General features: G+C 34.1%; 3 protein-coding genes across 4 annotated transcripts in view; all 3 read left to right on the top strand.

Moving 5' to 3' along the window:
* The window catches only part of LOC141402584 (uncharacterized), a 105,502-nt gene extending 93,365 nt beyond the window's left edge, over positions 1-12,137 (top strand). Inside the window, exons 6-9 of the mRNA XM_073984181.1 lie at positions 9,687-9,989; positions 10,062-10,251; positions 10,315-10,551; positions 11,492-12,137. Of these exons, the coding sequence (XP_073840282.1) occupies positions 9,687-9,989; positions 10,062-10,251; positions 10,315-10,551; positions 11,492-11,541 (780 nt within the window). The 3' untranslated portion in view covers positions 11,542-12,137. The remainder of the gene's footprint in view (positions 1-9,686; positions 9,990-10,061; positions 10,252-10,314; positions 10,552-11,491) is intronic.
* Positions 12,138-12,169: 32 nt separating this feature from the next.
* On the top strand, positions 12,170-19,603 carry LOC141403117 (coiled-coil domain-containing protein R3HCC1L-like). Its single transcript, XM_073985283.1, has 6 exons — positions 12,170-12,310; positions 17,029-17,334; positions 17,407-17,596; positions 17,660-17,896; positions 18,837-19,228; positions 19,350-19,603. The coding sequence occupies exons 1-5, from the start codon at positions 12,170-12,172 to the stop codon at positions 18,884-18,886; spliced, it is 924 nt and encodes a 307-aa protein (XP_073841384.1). The 3' UTR covers positions 18,887-19,228; positions 19,350-19,603.
* A 2,121-nt stretch (positions 19,604-21,724) lies between these two features.
* The window catches only part of LOC141402591 (uncharacterized), a 69,771-nt gene continuing 68,175 nt past the window's right edge, over positions 21,725-23,320 (top strand). Inside the window, exons 1-2 of one of the 2 annotated variants that reach the window (XM_073984199.1) lie at positions 21,725-22,056; positions 22,116-22,939. In XM_073984199.1, coding sequence (XP_073840300.1) covers positions 21,814-22,056; positions 22,116-22,118 — 246 coding nt within the window. In that variant the 5' untranslated portion in view covers positions 21,725-21,813 and the 3' untranslated portion in view covers positions 22,119-22,939. Of the gene's footprint in view, positions 22,940-23,320 lie in introns of those variants that run through there. The other variant, XR_012412666.1, reaches the window with a different exon arrangement.

Genomic DNA, 23,320 nt, shown 5'->3' with positions numbered 1-23,320 from the left:
CAAAACTTTTATTGATTAGAGTTGTTTAACCCAGATAAAGCCACTGGTCGTTTAAACGCCACAAAAAATGGTTGCAAAAATTGACGTAAAACTCTGGTTTTTTCGAATATTTTTGTGGGTTTTTTTGCATTTTGTTATAGTATTGTCTGTTATCTGTCATTTCACGCTTATAACGCTTCATTTGACCTACCCATTTCCACGCAATTGACCTAAAACCCAAGCTATTCAAAAAAATCGACTTTTTTCGACTTTTGATGAAAAATTTAAATATGCGATAAAAATTTAATCATAAATGTTAGAATCATATAGGGTCAGGGATTTGTTAGGAATATAGTAAGAGTATTTTCTCAATCAAAAACCAAGGGATTGGCATGTAAGGATACACCAATATTACCCTCCAAAGTTTTTGGCACTTTTAAAAGAAGGCCCGATTGCAGGAAAACTATACATTTTAGAGAAAAAAGTTATTTTTTAAAAAATGCTTAAAAAGTCTCAAAAATAAAATATTCATAAACAATTTTAAGTTTTCTCGCAAAAAAAAATCTCGGCGCTAAGTGGGTTAACACTCTAGCTGTTACTTTGTACAATACATAATGATTGGTTTCCCATAAATTTTGTGTATTTTGATCCTTGAGCCAAGCTTTAGCCAGTCTCCATTAGACTTTTATGTAAGGATTGACCAAAAAAGCGTATCTATAAGGCATTAATTCCTCGACCAAATAATGTTTTAATGCCCTTAGCATCTTAACTACACGCAGAACAATTATTTTGTTTATATTTGAAAAATTGGATAATTGACAGGTATGAGCCATTTTTCTACACGCTTTGTTAAAAAGCTAATTTTAAGGAAATACTTCTGAAGTCGCCCAGCGAATATGTTTATTAGGTTTTGCATCATATGAAACACAATTTTCTATGAGAACTAATCTTAATTAAGTACTTCTGAACGAAAAACGTGAATTTATGTAGAAAAATATAGTACGGTGTATACCAACCATAGAGTAGTCAAAGCCGGATTATCACAAAATGGTGTAAAACTAATTTCAAACGTTCACGCTTTAAAATATTTTTGGAATAGAAGAGAAATTGATTGTGTACATAAAGCTAACATCCTGAGGACCTCATAATTTTATTTGGTTGAGGAATAAATGACTTATAAATGCGCTGTTTTGGCCGATCCTTTCATTAAGGATTAATGAAAACTGGCTGAAATTTGGTTCATGGTTCAAAATACACCAATTTATGGGATACCAATCATTATGTTTTGTTTGAGGTAACAGTCAGAGTGTTAAACAAGTCTAATCAATAAAGGTTTTGTGTATAAAATCCACTGAATTCCCCAATAAGAGCTTAATTTATTGGAAAAGTCGCCACAAGGACAATATCCTGTTTTTAGATACTACCAAAGGACTTTTGTATAAAAACAAAAAATCAAATATATTGTATTTGGTACTATCAACTTAAATATTTACAGTTTTGGTCGTAAATTCAACTAAAAATATTTTTATTGTCCTTCTTTCCACACTCCTATTTTTTTGAACAAAAAATTTTTAGACGATTTATAATGTTGGTGTAAACAGTAAATAATTTAATAAAAATTGCTACATTTCTGTTAATGAAATAACAGTTGGAATGTAAACAATGTTAACCAAATACAAAATACGTCAAAATAGAGAAGTTTAACCATGTTTTTTTGGACCATTCCCTTTTGTGTATGGGCACTCCTATTATTTTGAACGCAACTGTAGGCATATGTTTCAAAATGTACCTCCTTATATCCAATCTATAACCCAACCGCAATTCACTTTTCCAGCTTTATCTGTTCCCCAAAGACAAATTATAGAACTATTTAGAACTTTTCGAATAAATTAATACGAGTTTTCAAAACCTCCTCCCTACCTCACTCTAAACACCAAGAGCTATTCAAATACCGACTTTCAAAATTTCAGCTCTTATCTTTATCAGTGACCCTCATTCCACATTTCAGGATTCCAACTCTACCCGTTCACCCAAATGCAAATAGTACAAAATTTAGTAACATTTAGTCCTTTTCGTACACATAAGTATGAATTTCCACAACCATTTCCTTATATCAACACCACTTCCCAACCTTGATTCCCATACCAAATTTCTAGATTCTTGCTATATCCGTTCAATATATACAATTGGTTCTAAATTTAGTAACTTTTAGTACTTTTATTTTTCCTATAGGTCGAATTTCCAAAAAAACCCTTTGGAACATCTTTCTAACTCTCCATCAGTGATTCTCATTCTAAATTTTAAAATAGTTGTGTCTTATTTTCAGAGAGTAAGAAAGATTTTAATCTTTCTTCTGGAAATAGAGAAAAAAATAAAAAGACAGCATTGAGTATCTTTAGCAAGATAACTGTTGATTACCAAAACGAAAACATTGACGCCATAGTCATGCAAAAGACGCAATCAATAATCAAAATAGACTACACTTTTACTGCACCAAGCTCTTGTAAAAATCATTACTTCTTTTACGCAATACACTGTTTGATGATTCGATATTCTGAATATTTTCGCCCAAAATTCTCAATCTTTATCGGAAAAATCGGAAAAGTCAGTCAAAAATATAGATCGTTCTCGGATGTTTGAATCGAATTTCTCAAAAATTAAATTAGAAATTCTTTATATAAAATATTTATTGAATAATGTGTACAACAACATGTGTGGTTTTAAGATTTAATATAGAGTTGTATAATCTAGTTAATTTCAAAGATCTAGTTCAATAGTTCAGCTCTTTTAACTGAACAAGATCATAGTCCACTATCATTCGGATTAGAATCGTTCACCGGCTCTTAATCTTTCGCTTGATGAAAACTCATACATACACCAAATAGGAAGAAACAATATAATAGATTTATACATTTTTATTCCGTTCATAAAGAAATATTAAGTTGGTATTAATTTAAGAAAAAACGTTGTTCATTTAGTTGACTTTTCAAATGTCTTCCTCTTGCGAAAATACTAAGAGAACACGAAAGTTGTGTTTAGTCCATCTTGATCCAAAATATAAACAAACTCATCACATTATGAAGTCATCACTTAAAACAGGCGACTTCGTCACTTTATTCATATATGAACGACATGTTGACCTAGGTTGTGAATCGTTCGTTCGTTGATCGTACGGCCACCGACTGATTCTGTCCAGTGAACTATATTGACTGATCTAGTACATTCACTCTTTTCAATGAATCGTTCAATTGAACTTGTTCCTTCATGAACTATACAACTCTAATTTAATATTATTCCCCTCTAAATTATATATTTATGAAAGTATGTTTTTTATATTTATTTAAAATATAATTAGCAATTTTAACAAATATAAACAACATTTTAGAAATGTTTATGCAAACTAACCATTTTCATTTGTTTTAAAGCATGTGCAATTTTCATTCCAAAATGACTTGCTCCGCTTCGTCTGTCTCACCTAACCAGGGCTGAGCTCGCATGTGTGCTAGCACACAGGCAAATTGTTAAAAAGGTACTCTTATTTTTTGTTAACAATGTAGCAATGAATAATTAAACATTTATGCAATTTTTTATTTATATTTTTTAATAATTTGCATTGTGGACGATTTTAGACAGCATTAATGTTTAAAAAGTCGAAATAAGTAATGAAACACCAAGAAAAGTTAAATATTAATTCTCCCTTAAATTTCCCTATCTCTCCATTTTGCTCAGCCATGCACTTAACACTAACAAAGGAAAATAACTCTCTAACATACATATGTCCCAAAGATATTTTGCAGCAAACATATATTTGTTTGCAAGCAGTCCCAAGCATAACATATGTTTGGGTCCTGCAAACAAATATATGTTTGGGTGCAAACAAATACAAACCCAAAAACCACAAAAAAAAAAAGAAACACATGCACCAGTGGGCGCTTTCTGAGAGCAAGGGAGCGTAAATGTCAATGTGAAACACATTGAAATGTATACTCACTTGCTCTCAGCACATTTATAAATGGTGGTGTTTTATTAAAAGGCATAGAAAAAAAGCAAAAGCACAGCAGACACATAGGTACATAAAAAATTCCAATGAAAGACAAAACAGACTTTAAAATAATAATAAAGACTAATAAAAAAAACTGAATGAAATAACTTATAAAAAGTAGCACTTTTAAAAAGAAAAAAATTTATAGAAATATCGTTGAACGCTTCTCCTTAGTTGTGATATAAAACACACTTTCTTCAAAGTTCAAATCATCAGCGGAAAATCGGCATCTGGAATCAAATGATTATATGATGTAATAAATAGGTACATCCATATATCAAATATACGTACATATGTATGTATATATACATGTATTGGACGTTTAGTTTATTAAAAAGCACAATTTCTTTAAGAAAAGACAAAACACTGATTTATTCATTCACTTTACCATCTTTAATCAACGATTGTCTCTAGAACACTGAGGAAAAATATTGATACCATTTGTTTTCTTTTCCTCTTTGCTTGCTACGTTGGTTAACAACAACAAAGCACGAAACACACGTGTTTTACGCATAGTCCCAATTTACATTAGGCGAGTTTACTTGCGGCAATTGTCAGTTTGATGGAGAGAGAGGTGAGGCATATGGTAACCCTTTGCCTCTCAGCCCCCTCTCTTACCTACAAACTGACAATTGCCGCAGGTAAACTCGCTTAATGTAAATTGGGACATACACATCACAAAACTTTCCGTCTTCTATTACACCATACACACAGCTCTTTATTATAAATCGGTATTCCGCAGCCGTGAGAGCCCTGTTGTTACTCTCTTTGACATACATCCTCTCTCCACCCATGAAAAAATATGTTCTAACATTTTTTGAAAATTTTAATCAAATTCGAGTCTTTTTTGATCCGACTGCACGATTAAAAAGCTAGAATATGAGCTCATTTTCTGATCATAAATGACTCCTTTGTTGGTAGGAAAACATAACCTCAGGCGACTCGTCTAAGCAAATCACAAATGAGTCTTCCTCTGTATTAGTTTCGAGTCATTTTTGCCCATTTTCTGATGGTATATAAAGTCTTTTTCGATTCGCATTTCAATCATTTATTGGTGATTTGTTGAATAATTTGGGACTCTTTTTCGAGTCTTTTTTTGGTTATGTTTATAATCGTTTATGAATCTTTAGGGAGTCATTTATGAGTATTTTTTTTTTTTTTAACGAAATAAATTAAAAGAATTTTCCCTATTCTCTTTTTCTTTCCTTTCCTTTGTTTTCTTTTCTGCTTTGTTATGACTATTAATTATCCTTTATGTTGGGCGGTGAGTATACTGCTTCTTCATTTCACTTGGCAAAACCTGAACATGTGTTGTGTTTGTATATACACTTAATATTATACGTTACATTTATATCAAAGTTTTGTAGAAAGTGTATATGAGAATTTTAGTTTTTTATTTACAACCAAATACAAATAAAACAAAGCAATCAGTTTTTAATCACCTAACTGTTCAAAATATGATCAGAAGACACATAATTATAATCACTTTTCAAACTCCTGCATGACCCTTTTTGATTAAGCACTTTTCAATCTTCCAGATGATCAAAATGTGACAATAAATAACAAAAAATGGTCACATTTTAAACACTTCAATGACTAATTTGTGATTGCTACACATTTATTGTTGTATTTTAAATTGAACTCTTTTTAATCACTACAGGGAGTCACTTTCGATCATACAAGCGACTTAATCAGTTTTTGATCACCAAAAGGACTTTAAAAAGACTCCTCAATGTGATTTTTGAAAAAACAGTCTTCCAAATGCTATCTGGGAAAAAAATATATTGGTACCCAAACATATAAAATTTCTAACATTTTTTTCTTCGTGTGAGGCTGTCAGCAAACGTTGTCAACGAAAAAGTTACAGTTTTGGTGGAAATCAAATCAGCAGAAGAGCTCAAAAGTACGAAATTAATAACTGGTACCTCAATATTCATTGAACGTAATCTGGGTGGAATACGATAGCAACAAAAGAGGGCAATGCTGTCACTTAAAAATGAACTAAATTAGATCAAAAAGGATTAAAGGATTGCTGTGAGAGGGCAACAACTGGTGACCGATGGAAGAACATTTCATTGGAACTCTACAAACAAACTGGTTTGCGGAGAAAGTTGTGGTACAGACGTTCTTTTAAGTATTTTCGGCGACGAGGTTAAAAATCTAAACTTAAACTATGGCGTCTTCGTATCTCATTTATATTCAAAAAAATTATTATAAGTAACTAAAACTTTAAAAGAAAATAATATAAAAAGGAAAAATATTACTAATGATAAATTAAATGTTGAGTATACTGTAGCAAATGGAAATTTTTATTTAGGCCGAAACCTATAGCGTGTGCGTTCAAAAATACAAAAACAAAATACATGTATTTGTTGTTGTTTTCAATTTGAAATACATGTATTTTGTTTTTGTATTTTTGAACGCACACGCAACACGCAGAGCTATAGGTTTCGCCCTTAAATACTATGACATATAATGTTCATGACTTAGGTAACAAGCATGGTAGAATTATTACAAGGTAGAGCATATCAAACAGCTGATTAAAATTTTTTCTATTGGTTTGCTTATTCTTTCAAATCAGTATACACAAATTGTGTATGTATTTCCATTGTTTTGAAAAACATGACAAAATATGTTATACATATTAAAATTCAGTCGAAATGAAAATTATTATTACAAGATTTATTATTACTATTTATTACAACATTGTGATGAAACAAACTTTTAAACATATACAGAAGCTGACTATGTAAAGAAAACTAATACCCTAGACAGACGGCGGCGTTAATTTGCATTAACTGTCTTAATTCAAATTAATTCGTGCATTATCCACATTCTTAATGCACAAAATCAAAGGAAATTTAAACTGAATTTAGGTATTTCAATATGGCAATGCTGTAAAAGAGAGCCCATATTCATGTAGGAGAGAGAGCATATTCATGCTCTGAGACACAATTTGCATTGAAATCAATTGTCGTTTGTCAAATTTCCATGTTTAAGAAAATAAAAAAGGAAAACAAATCAGAAATTTTCGCGTTTCATTCAAATAAGTAGTGGTCTTTCTCGAATAGAACAGCAGCTAATCGTTTTTCGCGCCTTCTATCAAATCTATTTTTATAATTTTTATTTTCACAAGCATTTTATTGCCCACCATACCAATTCTAAATAATATCTTCTTCAAATGTTCCTTTAGAGTTTTGCGACATTTTTTAATATTAAAAGGACTCAAAAATATCGCGAATAAATTTAATTTATTTTTGCATTATCGTGGTGAAAAGGTCAATGGTAGAAAGTATATTTGTTTCGCATATTTTGGCGAACTTTTGTAAAACTTTATGAAATGGTCTGCTGGGTACAAACAAACAACACAAACAGCTGTTTCATAAATGCAGAAACTATCGTCTGTCAGGGTAAAAAATTAATTCAAATTAGGACATTTTTAATGCAAATTAACTCTGCCGTCTGTCTAGGGTATTAGCCTACCATTAATTTTTCACGTTTTAAGTAATGATCCAAAATATCAAATAAACAATACAACCTGTTGCATATTCAGTTATGGTAATTCTGACAGAATAAGCAAATACACCCAGGCCTTGTTTTTCACAATTTGTTCGAACCTGACCTACCTTCAAAATTATTGTACCATGGGTAACAAAAATCTTCAATATTTTTATACTTTTGGAAAGCGCAAGCAAGGAGTTTATTCAAATCATTTTTAAAATTTTAAAATATTGCTGCTACCCGGAGCAATACTAGAGGAAGAGGCATAGGCGGGTAGTTAGTAGGAATGAAGAAAAGTTTGGAGAGCGAAGGATTTCCACATAAAATCATCAATAGAGGAAGGCAAGTAATAATAAAATGCGAGCTAAACTCATTTCGATTCGAAAAAGTACCAGTATATTTAAGAGGAGCAAATTGGGATGAACATTTTGAAAACCTGAAATGTGGAGTTAATTAAGTCAATGTAATAAAATAATTATTGGCGACCATAATGCGGTGATTGGAGATCAACAAGAGCTTCCCATAGAAGTGGCAAAAACTGCTTTAACATCAGTAAATCGAAAGAAAGATACAACAATGAACTTCAACGGCAAAAAAATATGTAGTAGTAAATTGAACGGCCGAGTCAAAGGAGATGAGGAAGGAAATTGATTTGTGTTCAGTGTCCCCGGAAATTCTTGATGTTTTGAACATATTCCAAATAAATGATGAAATATGGTCCGACCATTTTCCTGTTGTAATAATGATTTCAATACCATGTGCAAAGACCTAGATATCTAAAAATCCAATCTTTTACCAAAATTAACGTGGACAAATGAACACAAAAGCTCATACCAAAACGCTTTGAATTGTAAAACAGAGTCACTACCAGCAAATACACTCATCAAAGACTTAACTGGAGTAATATATGAGTCATATCCAAACAATTTTACTACCAAAAATATTAGCTTCAAAAATAATTGGTTCGATAGACCATGTTTGAAGAGTAGGAGCAAGACGATGCGTTTTCTCAACAAGTATAGAAAATCTGGAAGCATAGACGACGGAAATATTGCGCAGTTTTTTGGTTTAGTTTAGTAAAATGGAACATTCTGATAAATCCTATTTTTTTTTTTTTTTTTTTTTTTGATCCGCTTTATTACGAAATGGGTTCAACCTGGGAAAGTTACCAAGAACTTTGAGATAAAATCAAGAAATATTCCAACAAAAAAGTTTTATAAACCTGCTTTAAATGACCTTTTGATTTCGTTAGATCATTTCTGAGCTTCGAAAATTGTCTGAAAACAAATACCAAGTGTTAGTCATATTATTAGGATCGATTAATTAGAAAGGTCATTGAAAATAGTTGGTATTTTAGCTCAAGTTTCATTTTTTAACTATCTTTGCAGTACAAATTTAAGTATTATCGTGCTGACAAACCCACCATAGTTGACCACATGTATCATAAATGTTCGAAAATTGATCTGGAAGAATGTCCCTTCGACGACAATAAAGTAGAAAATTGTAAATCAAATTTAACTCAAAAGGGCATGATATCGCCGACTTTTAAGTATGGATCAGTAATACGAACATATCAGAAGATACCTTAAAATATAAGAAGAAAAAATTCTAACCTATTCAGATGATCACGAGTGTATAAACATATGTAAATAGGATATCAATTTTTCAATGTAATCCCCTAGGGCGTAAAAAGCTCGATTAATTAAATTAAAAAAATCAGATTGTTACAAGTGCTTGGAGGAAAAATTAGATAATACGTCGGATAGTAGGCTCTGTTGGAGACTAGCTAAGGAAATTAGTCAGGCAAATGAAAAATTAGTTGTGGACGCATTACAGAATTACTTCCATAAGATATCGAGTGTTTCTTGTATCAGGTTGTCTGCCTGTGTTCGTAATATTTATGAATTGTTTAGTTTCGATGCTTATGTCTCTTTATTATTTCGTTTTCCAAAGATGTTACTGATGTATTTCCGTAAAGAACGAAAACTCTGATAATGATAATTGGACATAATTAATATTGTTAGAAGTAAAACTGCTCTGTCAACTGCGCGCAACACCCTTATTTGCTTTTTTTAATTGGACGTTGAAGTCACTTCACAACTCATTTATTAAAAAATTCCCAAGTTTGACAAGAGATTAAACGATCATTTCTATTCCATTTCAGGAAATCAATCGTAGCAATCGTCGTATTATGAAACAAACTTTTGTATCCGATGTTCTACAAATTCCGGATCATATTGTCGAAGACGAGGACGAATTGAAATCCAAAACTCTATCCCCTCCTGTGAAGAAATCTGCACCAACGTCAAATCCACTTGCAGCTGAGAGCAATTCAGAAGAAGATGACGAAGATGACTGGGAAAAGATGTACGATGAAAATGGCGAATGTTTAGATCCGAAAATTATGCAAGAACTAACCGCATCGGTGGGCAAGTGTAAAATCGAATTACCCAAAATGGATTACAGCGTAAAGCACTCACGAACATTTGTCGCCACTATACAACACCATTATTTCATTTGCCTTTCTCTTTGATTTTAGGCATTTTTAACAAAACAATCGATTTTAAATGACGAGGAATTTCCACACGTTTTGGAGGTTTCCAATTTTCCTGTGGAGTTTAAGAATCAGGATTTGTTGATGATTTTCTCCCAATACAAAGAGTCTGGGTTTGATATTAAGTGGGTTGACGATACACATGCCCTGGCTGTGTTCAGTAGTTCCCGCATTGGTGGGTATAAATTAAATAAGGGCTAGTTGGAATTTGTTGCTAACGATTTTTATCTCTTCATAGCTGCCGAAGTTCTAACCATGGGTCATCCTTTTGTAGTTTTGAAGCCATTGGCTGAGGCGACACTTGAATCTCGTGTAAAGGCTAAGAAATGTGCAGCATCATTACAGCCATACCGACCCCGCCCCGAAACATGTGCCGCATTAGCCCGCCGTTTAGTGACCGGAGCTTTAGGTGTACGGCTAAAAACAGCCGCTGCTGAAAGGGAGAATGAAAAGCGCGTTTTGCGTGAAGCCAAAGGTAAATCGATTTTAATTTGTTGTATACATAAATAGGGTTATAAGAGGGCTAATCGAAAAGTTTCGAACCCAATAATGAAAACGCTAGTATTTACAATCAAAAAGTGTTATTGTTTTCTTAAGTAGTTTCCAGCATGCGCTCTAACCAATTGTTGAAGCCCTTTGATCACTCCGAATGAGATACCTCCAAGACATGGTTTCTGAACGCTAATAAAGCATATTCTTCCAATTGCTGGTATCATATGCATAGTTACATAATTCGTCACCTGAGGCCATCTTATAAACGTCTTTTGAAGCACCCCGATCGTATATTTTTCGAAATTTCTTGCACCGATCGACAGGGGATCCAACGAGAAAAACCTATTTTTGGCGCCCAGGTGCTCATACAATGCCGAATGTTAGCTGGTGCAGGAAATGCCCAAGAATGTCTGTATCTAACGGTATATAACATGGCGATCTTGCATTATCCCTTCACGCCCGGCTTATTTTTTTCTGACACAACGGCTGTTTTCGAATGACTCGTACGACCTTCGTTTCTGAGCATGCGTCGGCCACGATTGAATTCTCTAAACCAGTTTTTCTCAGTGCTATATATATTGCAAAGATTTAATTTTTAAACGAAAAGGTTTACAAGTAAATTCCATTTCTTGGCAAATTGAATGGAAATGTCGAATCTTTTCGATACCACCAAACTGAAAAATATCAAAGGCATATATATAGAAATCGCTTTCGGTGCGGGAAATTTGTTCGCCCTATCGGCACAAAATATGGGGTCTTGTTATAAGGACAATAGCCATCCTCCATATGATACTGGTGTGATATTAGTTGGTTATATCCGTATTGTAGACGTTAACATGCACTTTGAACGGCACATGCCTTGCCTTACATATATATTGTAGTGTTACTAAATTATATTTTTATATATTTTATTTATATTCCAGAACGTAAATTACTAGCTGCCAAACAACGAGATGAAGCTTGGGAAAGCTGAAGATACCCCTAAAATGTACATTAGTGCAATGGAAATTAGTGGTAGCTGATGAGTATATTCTGCCATCCATTTAGTATTTAAAAGTCTTCGTAATAAGTAGTTTAAGACCACGCGCATATGTAATATACAATATATGTATGTATTAGGCAAATATTTACATGCATCTGTGTGTGATTAGTAATTAAGTTTATATGTATGTAATTATGTATGTTCAACTTATTGTTCGAATGAAATGTAAAATGTTTAATTTCAAATAGTTAATTTTCCATAAAAAATCTCATTTTGAAACAAGCATGTAAGTAATTTTATATAACTGCAAAATAATTCAATAAGTAAATATTGTTTCTTCGATTAATTTTATTTGATTGATTTTATATTCATTTAACACATTGTGTGATGGAATGCAATACTATAACTGCAATTTACAAAATATTGTCTTCTATTTATGATCGCAAACTTATTTTACTGATTTTACATTAATTTACAATTGTATATATAAAAAAGAACTGTACGAACATTTATAATGAAATTACATTTACAATGAAATTACGATCAAAACAAGTGCATAAACAATAAAAATCAAAATAAATCGCAAACAATTTTGTCTTTATTTATCCCATGCGTAACGATGCGAAAGGTAATTTTATCAACAATTTTGGCCGAAACTTCAGTGACCATTGATGATGTGGTCTATGTTATAAATACAGGACGTACCAAAGTCAATGATTATGATATAGAACAAAATATCCAGACACTACAAGAAGACTGGGTTAGTGTGGCAAATTTGTTATAATTTATATACAAGGTAGAGTTTGGAGGAGGAAAATTCAAGGTAGAGATTGAATACCTTAATAACTGGTTTGTCTTAAAAATAAAAATATACTAAATTTTTGGTTGCATTTTGGTTTTTCGAATTACAAATAAAATTTTTTCAATAGCGGAAATTTTACGAAATTCAAGGTATGGTAGCCTCTTCTGATACATCTATAAATTTTCTTTTAATATCAGGTTCCTTTTTGGAATACACCTAATATAAATAAATATATAAGCAGCTACAAATATACCTAATTACAATGCAACTTGCCATATCTGGCCGTGAAATTTTCGACAGACGGACATTGCTCCAATTTTATTTAAGACTGCAAATGCTATATACAAATTTTCAAAGCGAACATTGTGAGTTTATTGAAGATCTATCGTCCAAAAAAAGTCCACTTGTGCCATGCGATTTTTTGCGCAAATAGTTCATTGTGGATATATATTGTGATATCAAAAATATATTTTAACCGGTAAAAAAACTAATAATGAGTATAAATTCAAATAATTTTCATGCAAACAAATTTATGGCTAGGGTACCACGTAATTTGCAATAATGCTGGGAATTTATTTATCATGGTAGATACAAATTGTAGCATGGGAAGAAAATGTTGTATTCTACACAAAACTTATTATATATTAGGCCCGTTAGTTACCCAGGAGACACATTATTGCAATTTGCATCAGGGGAAAGGTCAGTAGTTAATTTTACATATGTAGGCTACTTTGCTGGTACACGCCCTCCAGGAAGTAAAATATGGACCAAATTTTAAATTTTTATATTTTCCATGCAAAAGTAATGGTCCATTTAACCCACTAGATAATATGAGATCATCATCCAAAATTGTAGGTATGTTCTTCGACCTAAGCTATTACATCGTGCAAAATCTCGTGACTATTGATCTATAACTGCGACCTCTAGCGTGCTTCTGATTACAATACAAACAAATAACTGGATATATTAGGCTGTAACTCTGTTATCTGAGCACGTAAATCAACATAATTGGCATCAATGGAAAGGTCAAGAAGTGGCCTGAATGTATCTTCCAGGAATACATATATAAGCTGTTTATTAAAAATGTTCACAATTTTCACACAAAAGTTTTGGTCCATTTAACCCTCTAAATATTATCCAAATTGCAAGCTTCTCCTTTGTGATATACTCTTACCTTATTTAAAATTACGCGTTGATCGGACTATTATTAAGATCTACAGAGCCGCTAGAAAATTGGATAAATATAATGTTTTTGGTCCATTTCACCCGCTAAATATTTCACGATCATCACCAATAAGAATAGGGATCTATTCTGATCTGAACCCGACCTACATACAAAATTTCGTGACGATCGGTCCATAATTGCGGCCTGGAGCGTGTTTACAATTTATAATGGACAGACGGACGGACGGACACACATCTCAAAATATGAAGATTGGTATACCACATTGGGGGTCTGAAGTTTTACCAAAACAAACTTATAATACCCTTTTCCACATTGTGGTATAGGGTATAAAAATAAAGAGGTAAATGTATAATTTCCAGAGTTAAACTTAGTTGATAGCAGTTGAAAGCATTGACAATGTTTTTACGTAAAAAGATGCGATAGTTTCTGGACCGGAAGATCCGGAAGACCGTCAGCTTGGCAGCGCCTTCTTGCGTAAGGGTGTCAAGGTCATCCACTGTATGAATGAAAGGTCGCGAGACTTTCTCGTTCAGACAGTGAGTGGTCTTGGTGCTCTGTGGGAAGGAGCTGATCTGGCGGCGGTCTCCCTATCGGACATCCCGTCCAGAAAGGCGGCGTTAATTTGCATTAACTGTCTTAATTCAAATTAATTCGTGCATTATCCACATTCTTAATGCACAAAATCAAAGGAAATTTAAACTGAATTTAGGTATTTCAATATGGCAATGCTGTAAAAGAGAGCCCATATTCATGTAGGAGAGAGAGCATATTCATGCTCTGAGACACAATTTGCATTGAAAATCAATTGTCGTTTGTCAAATTTCCATGTTTAAGAAAATAAAAAAGGAAAACAAATCAGAAATTTTCGCGTTTCATTCAAATAAGTAGTGGTCTTTCTCGAATAGAACAGCAGCTAATCGTTTTTCGCGCCTTCTATCAAATCTATTTTTATAATTTTTATTTTCACAAGCATTTTATTGCCCACCATACCAATTCTAAATAATATCTTCTTCAAATGTTCCTTTAGAGTTTTGCGACATTTTTTAATATTAAAAGGACTCAAAAATATCGCGAATAAATTTAATTTATTTTTGCATTATCGTGGTGAAAAGGTCAATGGTAGAAAGTATATTTGTTTCGCATATTTTGGCGAACTTTTGTAAAACTTTATGAAATGGTCTGCTGGGTACAAACAAACAACACAAACAGCTGTTTCATAAATGCAGAAACTATCGTCTGTCAGGGTAAAAAATTAATTCAAATTAGGACATTTTTAATGCAAATTAACTCTGCCGTCTGTCTAGGGTATTAGCCTACCATTAATTTTTCACGTTTTAAGTAATGATCCAAAATATCAAATAAACAATACAACCTGTTGCATATTCAGTTATGGTAATTCTGACAGAATAAGCAAATACACCCAGGCCTTGTTTTTCACAATTTGTTCGAACCTGACCTACCTTCAAAATTATTGTACCATGGGTAACAAAAATCTTCAATATTTTTATACTTTTGGAAAGCGCAAGCAAGGAGTTTATTCAAATCATTTTTAAAATTTTAAAATATTGCTGCTACCCGGAGCAATACTAGAGGAAGAGGCATAGGCGGGTAGTTAGTAGGAATGAAGAAAAGTTTGGAGAGCGAAGGATTTCCACATAAAATCATCAATAGAGGAAGGCAAGTAATAATAAAATGCGAGCTAAACTCATTTCGATTCGAAAAAGTACCAGTATATTTAAGAGGAGCAAATTGGGATGAACATTTTGAAAACCTGAAATGTGGAGTTAATAAAGTCAATGTAATAAAATAATTATTGGCGACCATAATGCGGTGATTGGAGATCAACAAGAGCTTCCCATAGAAGTGGCAAAAACTGCTTTAACATCAGTAAATCGAAAGAAAGATACAACAATGAACTTCAACGGCAAAAAAATATGTAGTAGTAAATTGAACGGCCGAGTCAAAGGAGATGAGGAAGGAAATTGATTTGTGTTCAGTGTCCCCGGAAATTCTTGATGTTTTGAACATATTCCAAATAAATGATGAAATATGGTCCGACCATTTTCCTGTTGTAATAATGATTTCAATACCATGTGCAAAGACCTAGATATCTAAAAATCCAATCTTTTACCAAAATTAACGTGGACAAATGAACACAAAAGCTCATACCAAAACGCTTTGAATTGTAAAACAGAGTCACTACCAGCAAATACACTCATCAAAGACTTAACTGGAGTAATATATGAGTCATATCCAAACAATTTTACTACCAAAAATATTAGCTTCAAAAATAATTGGTTCGATAGACCATGTATGAAGAGTAGGAGCAAGACGATGCGTTTTCTCAACAAGTATAGAAAATCTGGAAGCATAGACGACGGAAATATTGCGCAGTTTTTTGGTTTAGTTTAGTAAAATGGAACATTCTGATAAATCCTATTTTTTTTTTTTTTTTTGATCCGCTTTATTACGAAATGGGTTCAACCTGGGAAAGTTACCAAGAACTTTGAGATAAAATCAAGAAATATTCCAACAAAAAAGTTTTATAAACCTGCTTTAAATGACCTTTTGATTTCGTTAGATCATTTCTGAGCTTCGAAAATTGTCTGAAAACAAATACCAAGTGTTAGTCATATTATTAGGATCGATTAATTAGAAAGGTCATTGAAAATAGTTGGTATTTTAGCTCAAGTTTCATTTTTTAACTATCTTTGCAGTACAAATTTAAGTATTATCGTGCTGACAAACCCACCATAGTTGACCACATGTATCATAAATGTTCGAAAATTGATCTGGAAGAATGTCCCTTCGACGACAATAAAGTAGAAAATTGTAAATCAAATTTAACTCAAAAGGGCATGATATCGCCGACTTTTAAGTATGGATCAGTAATACGAACATATCAGAAGATACCTTAAAATATAAGAAGAAAAAATTCTAACCTATTCAGATGATCACGAGTGTATAAACATATGTAAATAGGATATCAATTTTTCAATGTAATCCCCTAGGGCGTAAAAAGCTCGATTAATTAAATTAAAAAAATCAGATTGTTACAAGTGCTTGGAGGAAAAATTAGATAATACGTCGGATAGTAGGCTCTGTTGGAGACTAGCTAAGGAAATTAGTCAGGCAAATGAAAAATTAGTTGTGGACGCATTACAGAATTACTTCCATAAGATATCGAGTGTTTCTTGTATCAGGTTGTCTGCCTGTGTTCGTAATATTTATGAATTGTTTAGTTTCGATGCTTATGTCTCTTTATTATTTCGTTTTCCAAAGATGTTACTGATGTATTTCCGTAAAGAACGAAAACTCTGATAATGATAATTGGACATAATTAATATTGTTAGAAGTAAAACTGCTCTGTCAACTGCGCGCAACACCCTTATTTGCTTTTTTTAATTGGACGTTGAAGTCACTTCACAACTCATTTATTAAAAAATTCCCAAGTTTGACAAGAGATTAAACGATCATTTCTATTCCATTTCAGGAAATCAATCGTAGCAATCGTCGTATTATGAAACAAACTTTTGTATCCGATGTTCTACAAATTCCGGATCATATTGTCGAAGACGAGGACGAATTGAAATCCAAAACTCTATCCCCTCCTGTGAAGAAATCTGCACCAACGTCAAATCCACTTGCAGCTGAGAGCAATTCAGAAGAAGATGACGAAGATGACTGGGAAAAGATGTACGATGAAAATGGCGAATGTTTAGATCCGAAAATTATGCAAGAACTAACCGCATCGGTGGGCAAGTGTAAAATCGAATTACCCAAAATGGATTACAGCGTAAAGCACTCACGAACATTTGTCGCCACTATACAACACCATTATTTCATTTGCCTTTCTCTTTGATTTTAGGCATTTTTAACAAAACAATCGATTTTAAATGACGAGGAATTTCCACACGTTTTGGAGGTTTCCAATTTTCCTGTGGAGTTTAAGAATCAGGATTTGTTGATGATTTTCTCCCAATACAAAGAGTCTGGGTTTGATATTAAGTGGGTTGACGATACACATGCCCTGGCTGTGTTCAGTAGTTCCCGCATTGGTGGGTATAAATTAAATAAGGGCTAGTTGGAATTTGTTGCTAACGATTTTTATCTCTTCATAGCTGCCGAAGTTCTAACCATGGGTCATCCTTTTGTAGTTTTGAAGCCATTGGCTGAGGCGACACTTGAATCTCGTGTAAAGGCTAAGAAATGTGCAGCATCATTACAGCCATACCGACCCCGCCCCGAAACATGTGCCGCATTAGCCCGCCGTTTAGTGACCGGAGCTTTAGGTGTACGGCTAAAAACAGCCGCTGCTGAAAGGGAGAATGAAAAGCGCGTTTTGCGTGAAGCCAAAGGTAAATCGATTTTAATTTGTTGTATACATAAATAGGGTTATACGAGGGCTAATCGAAAAGTTTCGAACCCAATAATGAAAACGCTAGTATTTACAATCAAAAAGTGTTATTGTTTTCTTAAGTAGTTTCCAGCATGCGCTCTAACCAATTGTTGAAGCCCTTTGATCACTCCGAATGAGATACCTCCAAGACATGGTTTCTGAACGCTAATAAAGCATATTCTTCCAATTGCTGGTATCATATGCATAGTTACATAATTCGTCACCTGAGGCCATCTTATAAACGTCTTTTGAAGCACCCCGATCGTATATTTTTCGAAATTTCTTGCACCGATCGACAGGGGATCCAACGAGAAAAACCTATTTTTGGCGCCCAGGTGCTCATACAATGCCGAATGTTAGCTGGTGCAGGAAATGCCCAAGAATGTCTGTATCTAACGGTATATAACATGGCGATCTTGCATTATCCCTTCACGCCCGGCTTATTTTTTTCTGACACAACGGCTGTTTTCGAATGACTCGTACGACCTTCGTTTCTGAGCATGCGTCGGCCACGATTGAATTCTCTAAACCAGTTTTTCTCAGTGCTATATATATTGCAAAGATTTAATTTTTAAACGAAAAGGTTTACAAGTAAATTCCATTTCTTGGCAAATTGAATGGAAATGTCGAATCTTTTCGATACCACCAAACTGAAAAATATCAAAGGCATATATATAGAAATCGCTTTCGGTGCGGGAAATTTGTTCGCCCTATCGGCACAAAATATGGGGTCTTGTTATAAGGACAATAGCCATCCTCCATATGATACTGGTGTGATATTAGTTGGTTATATCCGTATTGTAGACGTTAACATGCACTTTGAACGGCACATGCCTTGCCTTACATATATATTGTAGTGTTACTAAATTATATTTTTATATATTTTATTTATATTCCAGAACGTAAATTACTAGCTGCCAAACAACGAGATGAAGCTTGGGAAAGCTGAAGATACCCCTAAAATGTACATTAGTGCAATGGAAATTAGTGGTAGCTGATGAGTATATTCTGCCATCCATTTAGTATTTAAAAGTCTTCGTAATAAGTAGTTTAAGACCACGCGCATATGTAATATACAATATATGTATGTATTAGGCAAATATTTACATGCATCTGTGTGTGATTAGTAATTAAGTTTATATGTATGTAATTATGTATGTTCAACTTATTGTTCGAATGAAATGTAAAATGTTTAATTTCAAATAGTTAATTTTCCATAAAAAATCTCATTTTGAAACAAGCATGTAAGTAATTTTATATAACTGCAAAATAATTCAATAAGTAAATATTTGCTCTGTTCCAGAACTGCAAGCATCTACTAATTTTTACTATTTTTTCCGATAATATAAAGGAAAAATTGTTATCGTAGTAAAAAATAGTAGCTCCTTGCAGGTTCTGGAACAGAGCAATAGTTTCTTCGATTAATTTTATTTGATTGATTTTATATTCATTTAACACATTGTGTGATGGAATGCAATACTATAACTGCAATTTACAAAATATTGTCTTCTATTTATGATCGCAAACTTATTTTACTGATTTTACATTAATTTACAATTGTATATATAAAAAAGAACTGTACGAACATTTATAATGAAATTACATTTACAATGAAATTACGATCAAAACAAGTGCATAAACAATAAAAATCAAAATAAATCGCAAACAATTTTGTCTTTATTTATCCCATGCGTAACGATGCGAAAGGTAATTTTATCAACAATTTTGGCCGAAACTTCAGTGACCATTGATGATGTGGTCTATGTTATAAATACAGGACGTACCAAAGTCAATGATTATGATATAGAACAAAATATCCAGACACTACAAGAAGACTGGGTTAGTGTGGCAAATTTGTTATAATTTATATACAAGGTAGAGTTTGGAGGAGGAAAATTCAAGGTAGAGATTGAATACCTTAATAACTGGTTTGTCTTAAAAATAAAAATATACTAAATTTTTGGTTGCATTTTGGTTTTTCGAATTACAAATAAAATTTTTTCAATAGCGGAAATTTTACGAAATTCAAGGTATGGTAGCCTCTTCTGATACATCTATAAATTTTCTTTTAATATCAGGTTCCTTTTTGGAATACACCTAATATAAATAAATATATAAGCAGCTACAAATATACCTAATTACAATGCAACTTGCCATATCTGGCCGTGAAATTTTCGACAGACGGACATTGCTCCAATTTTATTTAAGACTGCAAATGCTATATACAAATTTTCAAAGCGAACATTGTGAGTTTATTGAAGATCTATCGTCCAAAAAAAGTCCACTTGTGCCATGCGATTTTTTGCGCAAATAGTTCATTGTGGATATATATTGTGATATCAAAAATATATTTTAACCGGTAAAAAAAACTAATAATGAGTATAAATTCAAATAATTTTCATGCAAACAAATTTATGGCTAGGGTACCACGTAATTTGCAATAATGCTGGGAATTTATTTATCATGGTAGATACAAATTGTAGCATGGGAAGAAAATGTTGTATTCTACACAAAACTTATTATATATTAGGCCCGTTAGTTACCCAGGAGACACATTATTGCAATTTGCATCAGGGGAAAGGTCAGTAGTTAATTTTACATATGTAGGCTACTTTGCTGGTACACGCCCTCCAGGAAGTAAAATATGGACCAAATTTTAAATTTTTATATTTTCCATGCAAAAGTAATGGTCCATTTAACCCACTAGATAATATGAGATCATCATCCAAAATTGTAGGTATGTTCTTCGACCTAAGCTATTACATCGTGCAAAATCTCGTGACTATTGATCTATAACTGCGACCTCTAGCGTGCTTCTGATTACAATACAAACAAATAACTGGATATACTAGGCTGTAACTCTGTTATCTGAGCACGTAAATCAACATAATTGGCATCAATGGAAAGGTCAAGAAGTGGCCTGAATGTATCTTCCAGGAATACATATATAAGCTGTTTATTAAAAATGTTCACAATTTTCACACAAAAGTTTTGGTCCATTTAACCCTCTAAATATTATCCAAATTGCAAGCTTCTCCTTTGTGATATACTCTTACCTTATTTAAAATTACGCGTTGATCGGACTATTATTAAGATCTACAGAGCCGCTAGAAAATTGGATAAATATAATGTTTTTGGTCCATTTCACCCGCTAAATATTTCACGATCATCACCAATAAGAATAGGGATCTATTCTGATCTGAACCCGACCTACATACAAAATTTCGTGACGATCGGTCCATAATTGCGGCCTGGAGCGTGTTTACAATTTATAATGGACAGACGGACGGACGGACACACATCTCAAAATATGAAGATTGGTATACCACATTGGGGGTCTGAATTTTCACCAAAACAAACTTATAATACCCTTTTCCACATTGTGGTATAGGGTATAAAAATAAAGAGGTAAATGTATAATTTCCAGAGTTAAACTTAGTTGATAGCAGTTGAAAGCATTGACAATGTTTTTACGTAAAAAGATGCGATAGTTTCTGGACCGGAAGACCGTCAGCTTGGCAGCGCCTTCTTGCGTAAGGGTGTCAAGGTCATCCACTGTATGAATGAAAGGTCGCGAGACTTTCTCGTTCAGACAGTGAGTGGTCTTGGTGCTCTGTGGGAAGGAGCTGATCTGGCGGCGGTCTCCCTATCGGACATCCCGTCCAGAAAGGTACTCTCAGCTTGGATTCCCCCACCTACGGTAAGCAAGGAAATCCTGCTGAGGTTGCAGAATCCCAATCTTGTTACAGCGGGCTGGACTGTTATTAGTCTAGTCCCCTGTAGCGAGTTGGGTGGCTTAGTGGCCAGAGTGGCGGTCGACCCCCCTGGGGAGTTATACTTAAGAGAACGTGAGGGAAAGCTGAATTTCGGTTCAGGATGGGTTCGGTTTCGACTGAGTCCACCTCACGAAAAACAGTAAGGGTAGGGAAGCGGCAAAGGCTGCGCATACTGCAGATTAATCTGCACCATTGCAAGGCCGCTGCCGCTGAACTGCTCTTGTCCCTCACGAACTCTGAAGTAGACATTGTCTTAGTCCAGGAGCCTTATATCTATAAAAATAAGGTTTCTGGACTAAACAATGCCAACTTCGACATCTTTGCCGCGTCCGAGGGGGACAAGGTAAGGACTTGTATAGTAGGTAAAAAGAGTTTAAATCTAATCTTTCTATCTAATTACAGTAACGGTGACATATGCACGGTCAGGATGGAGCATGGAGAAAGCAAGGCCACGCTGCTGTCATCGATATATATGCCTTTTGAGGCCCCAGACCCACCCAACCAGTGTGTCCGACGTCTGCTTGACGAGATGATGGGTACCTGTAACGTAATCCTGGGTTGCGACGCAAACGCTCACCATTTCCAGTGGGGCAGCAAGGACACCAACAAGAGGGGTGAGTCCATATTCGATTTTATTTTATCTTATAATTTACGGATATGTAATAGGGGTAGTGATCCAACGTTTAAAATTAGGAACAGGGAAGAGGTCATTGACCTAACCCTTTCTAATTTAGATGACTCTGTCCTGAGGAATTGGAGGGTATCTAAAGAATGTTCCTTTTCGGACCATATGAAGATATTCTTTGATGTCTCTCTGGACAGAGGTCGCCAAATTCCTTATAGGAACCCACGAAGGACAAACTGGGACAAATACACGGAACTAACGAACTCGCAACTGACTCCTAATATTAGTACGGAAACAGTTGATGACCTCAATGGAACCGTAAATAATCTCACTGATGTTCTTCTTCGTTGCCATAAGGAGTCCTGTCCACTAACATATCCTGGGAGGAAATCTCAGCCGGTGTGGTGGAGCAAGGAGCTTGGCGAACTTAGGAAAAACACTAGACGACTGTATAACAGGGCGCATGAGACTAAACTCGATATTGATTGGGACTCCTATAAAGTGAGTTTCAATAAATATAAGAGTGAAATCAAGCGGGCAAAGAAAACATCTTGGGTTAACTTCTGTGAGTCGGTAGAAGGAGTTAACGACGCAGCTAGGTTTCGACGACTTCTCTCCAAGGACCCCAAATCCATTGGAAGTATCAAGAAACAAGATGGTGCGTGGATAGACTCCGCTACTGAGACTCTTGATCTCCTTGCGGAGACCCACTTCCCAGGCTGCAAGGATGAGGATACTGTCAACAATGAGCGTGACGACTTCCGAGTTCAGGAGCCTTTGGATTTGGTACTCATTGACAGGGTGGTCAACAGAAGTAGAATTAAGTGGGCGGTCAGCACTTTCAAGCCTTACAAGTCTCCTGGGCCGGATGGCATAACGCCGGCGATGCTACAATTTGCATCACCGACCTTATACCAAATCCTGGAGGAGATTTTTAGGGCGTGCTTGACTTTCTCATTTATACCGGGGCTGTGGAAGGAGG

This window comes from Musca autumnalis, unplaced genomic scaffold (assembly GCF_047663935.1).
Source record: "Musca autumnalis isolate F117 unplaced genomic scaffold, ASM4766393v1 scaffold_4, whole genome shotgun sequence".
Taxonomy (NCBI): Eukaryota; Metazoa; Arthropoda; class Insecta; order Diptera; family Muscidae; genus Musca; species Musca autumnalis.
This window is presented reverse-complemented; position numbering and strand designations above follow the sequence as displayed.

Bases quoted from the DNA above. Each gene is read 5' to 3' on its own strand.
- LOC141403117 (XM_073985283.1), top strand. From the start codon at position 12,170: ATGCGAAAGGTAATTTTATCAACAATTTTGGCCGAAACTTCAGTGACC. The intron at 12,311-17,028 runs GTTAGTGTGGCA...TCTATTCCATTT, and splicing joins AGACACTACAAGAAGACTGG to CAGGAAATCAATCGTAGCAA. The intron at 17,597-17,659 runs GTGGGTATAAAT...ATCTCTTCATAG, and splicing joins GTTCAGTAGTTCCCGCATTG to CTGCCGAAGTTCTAACCATG.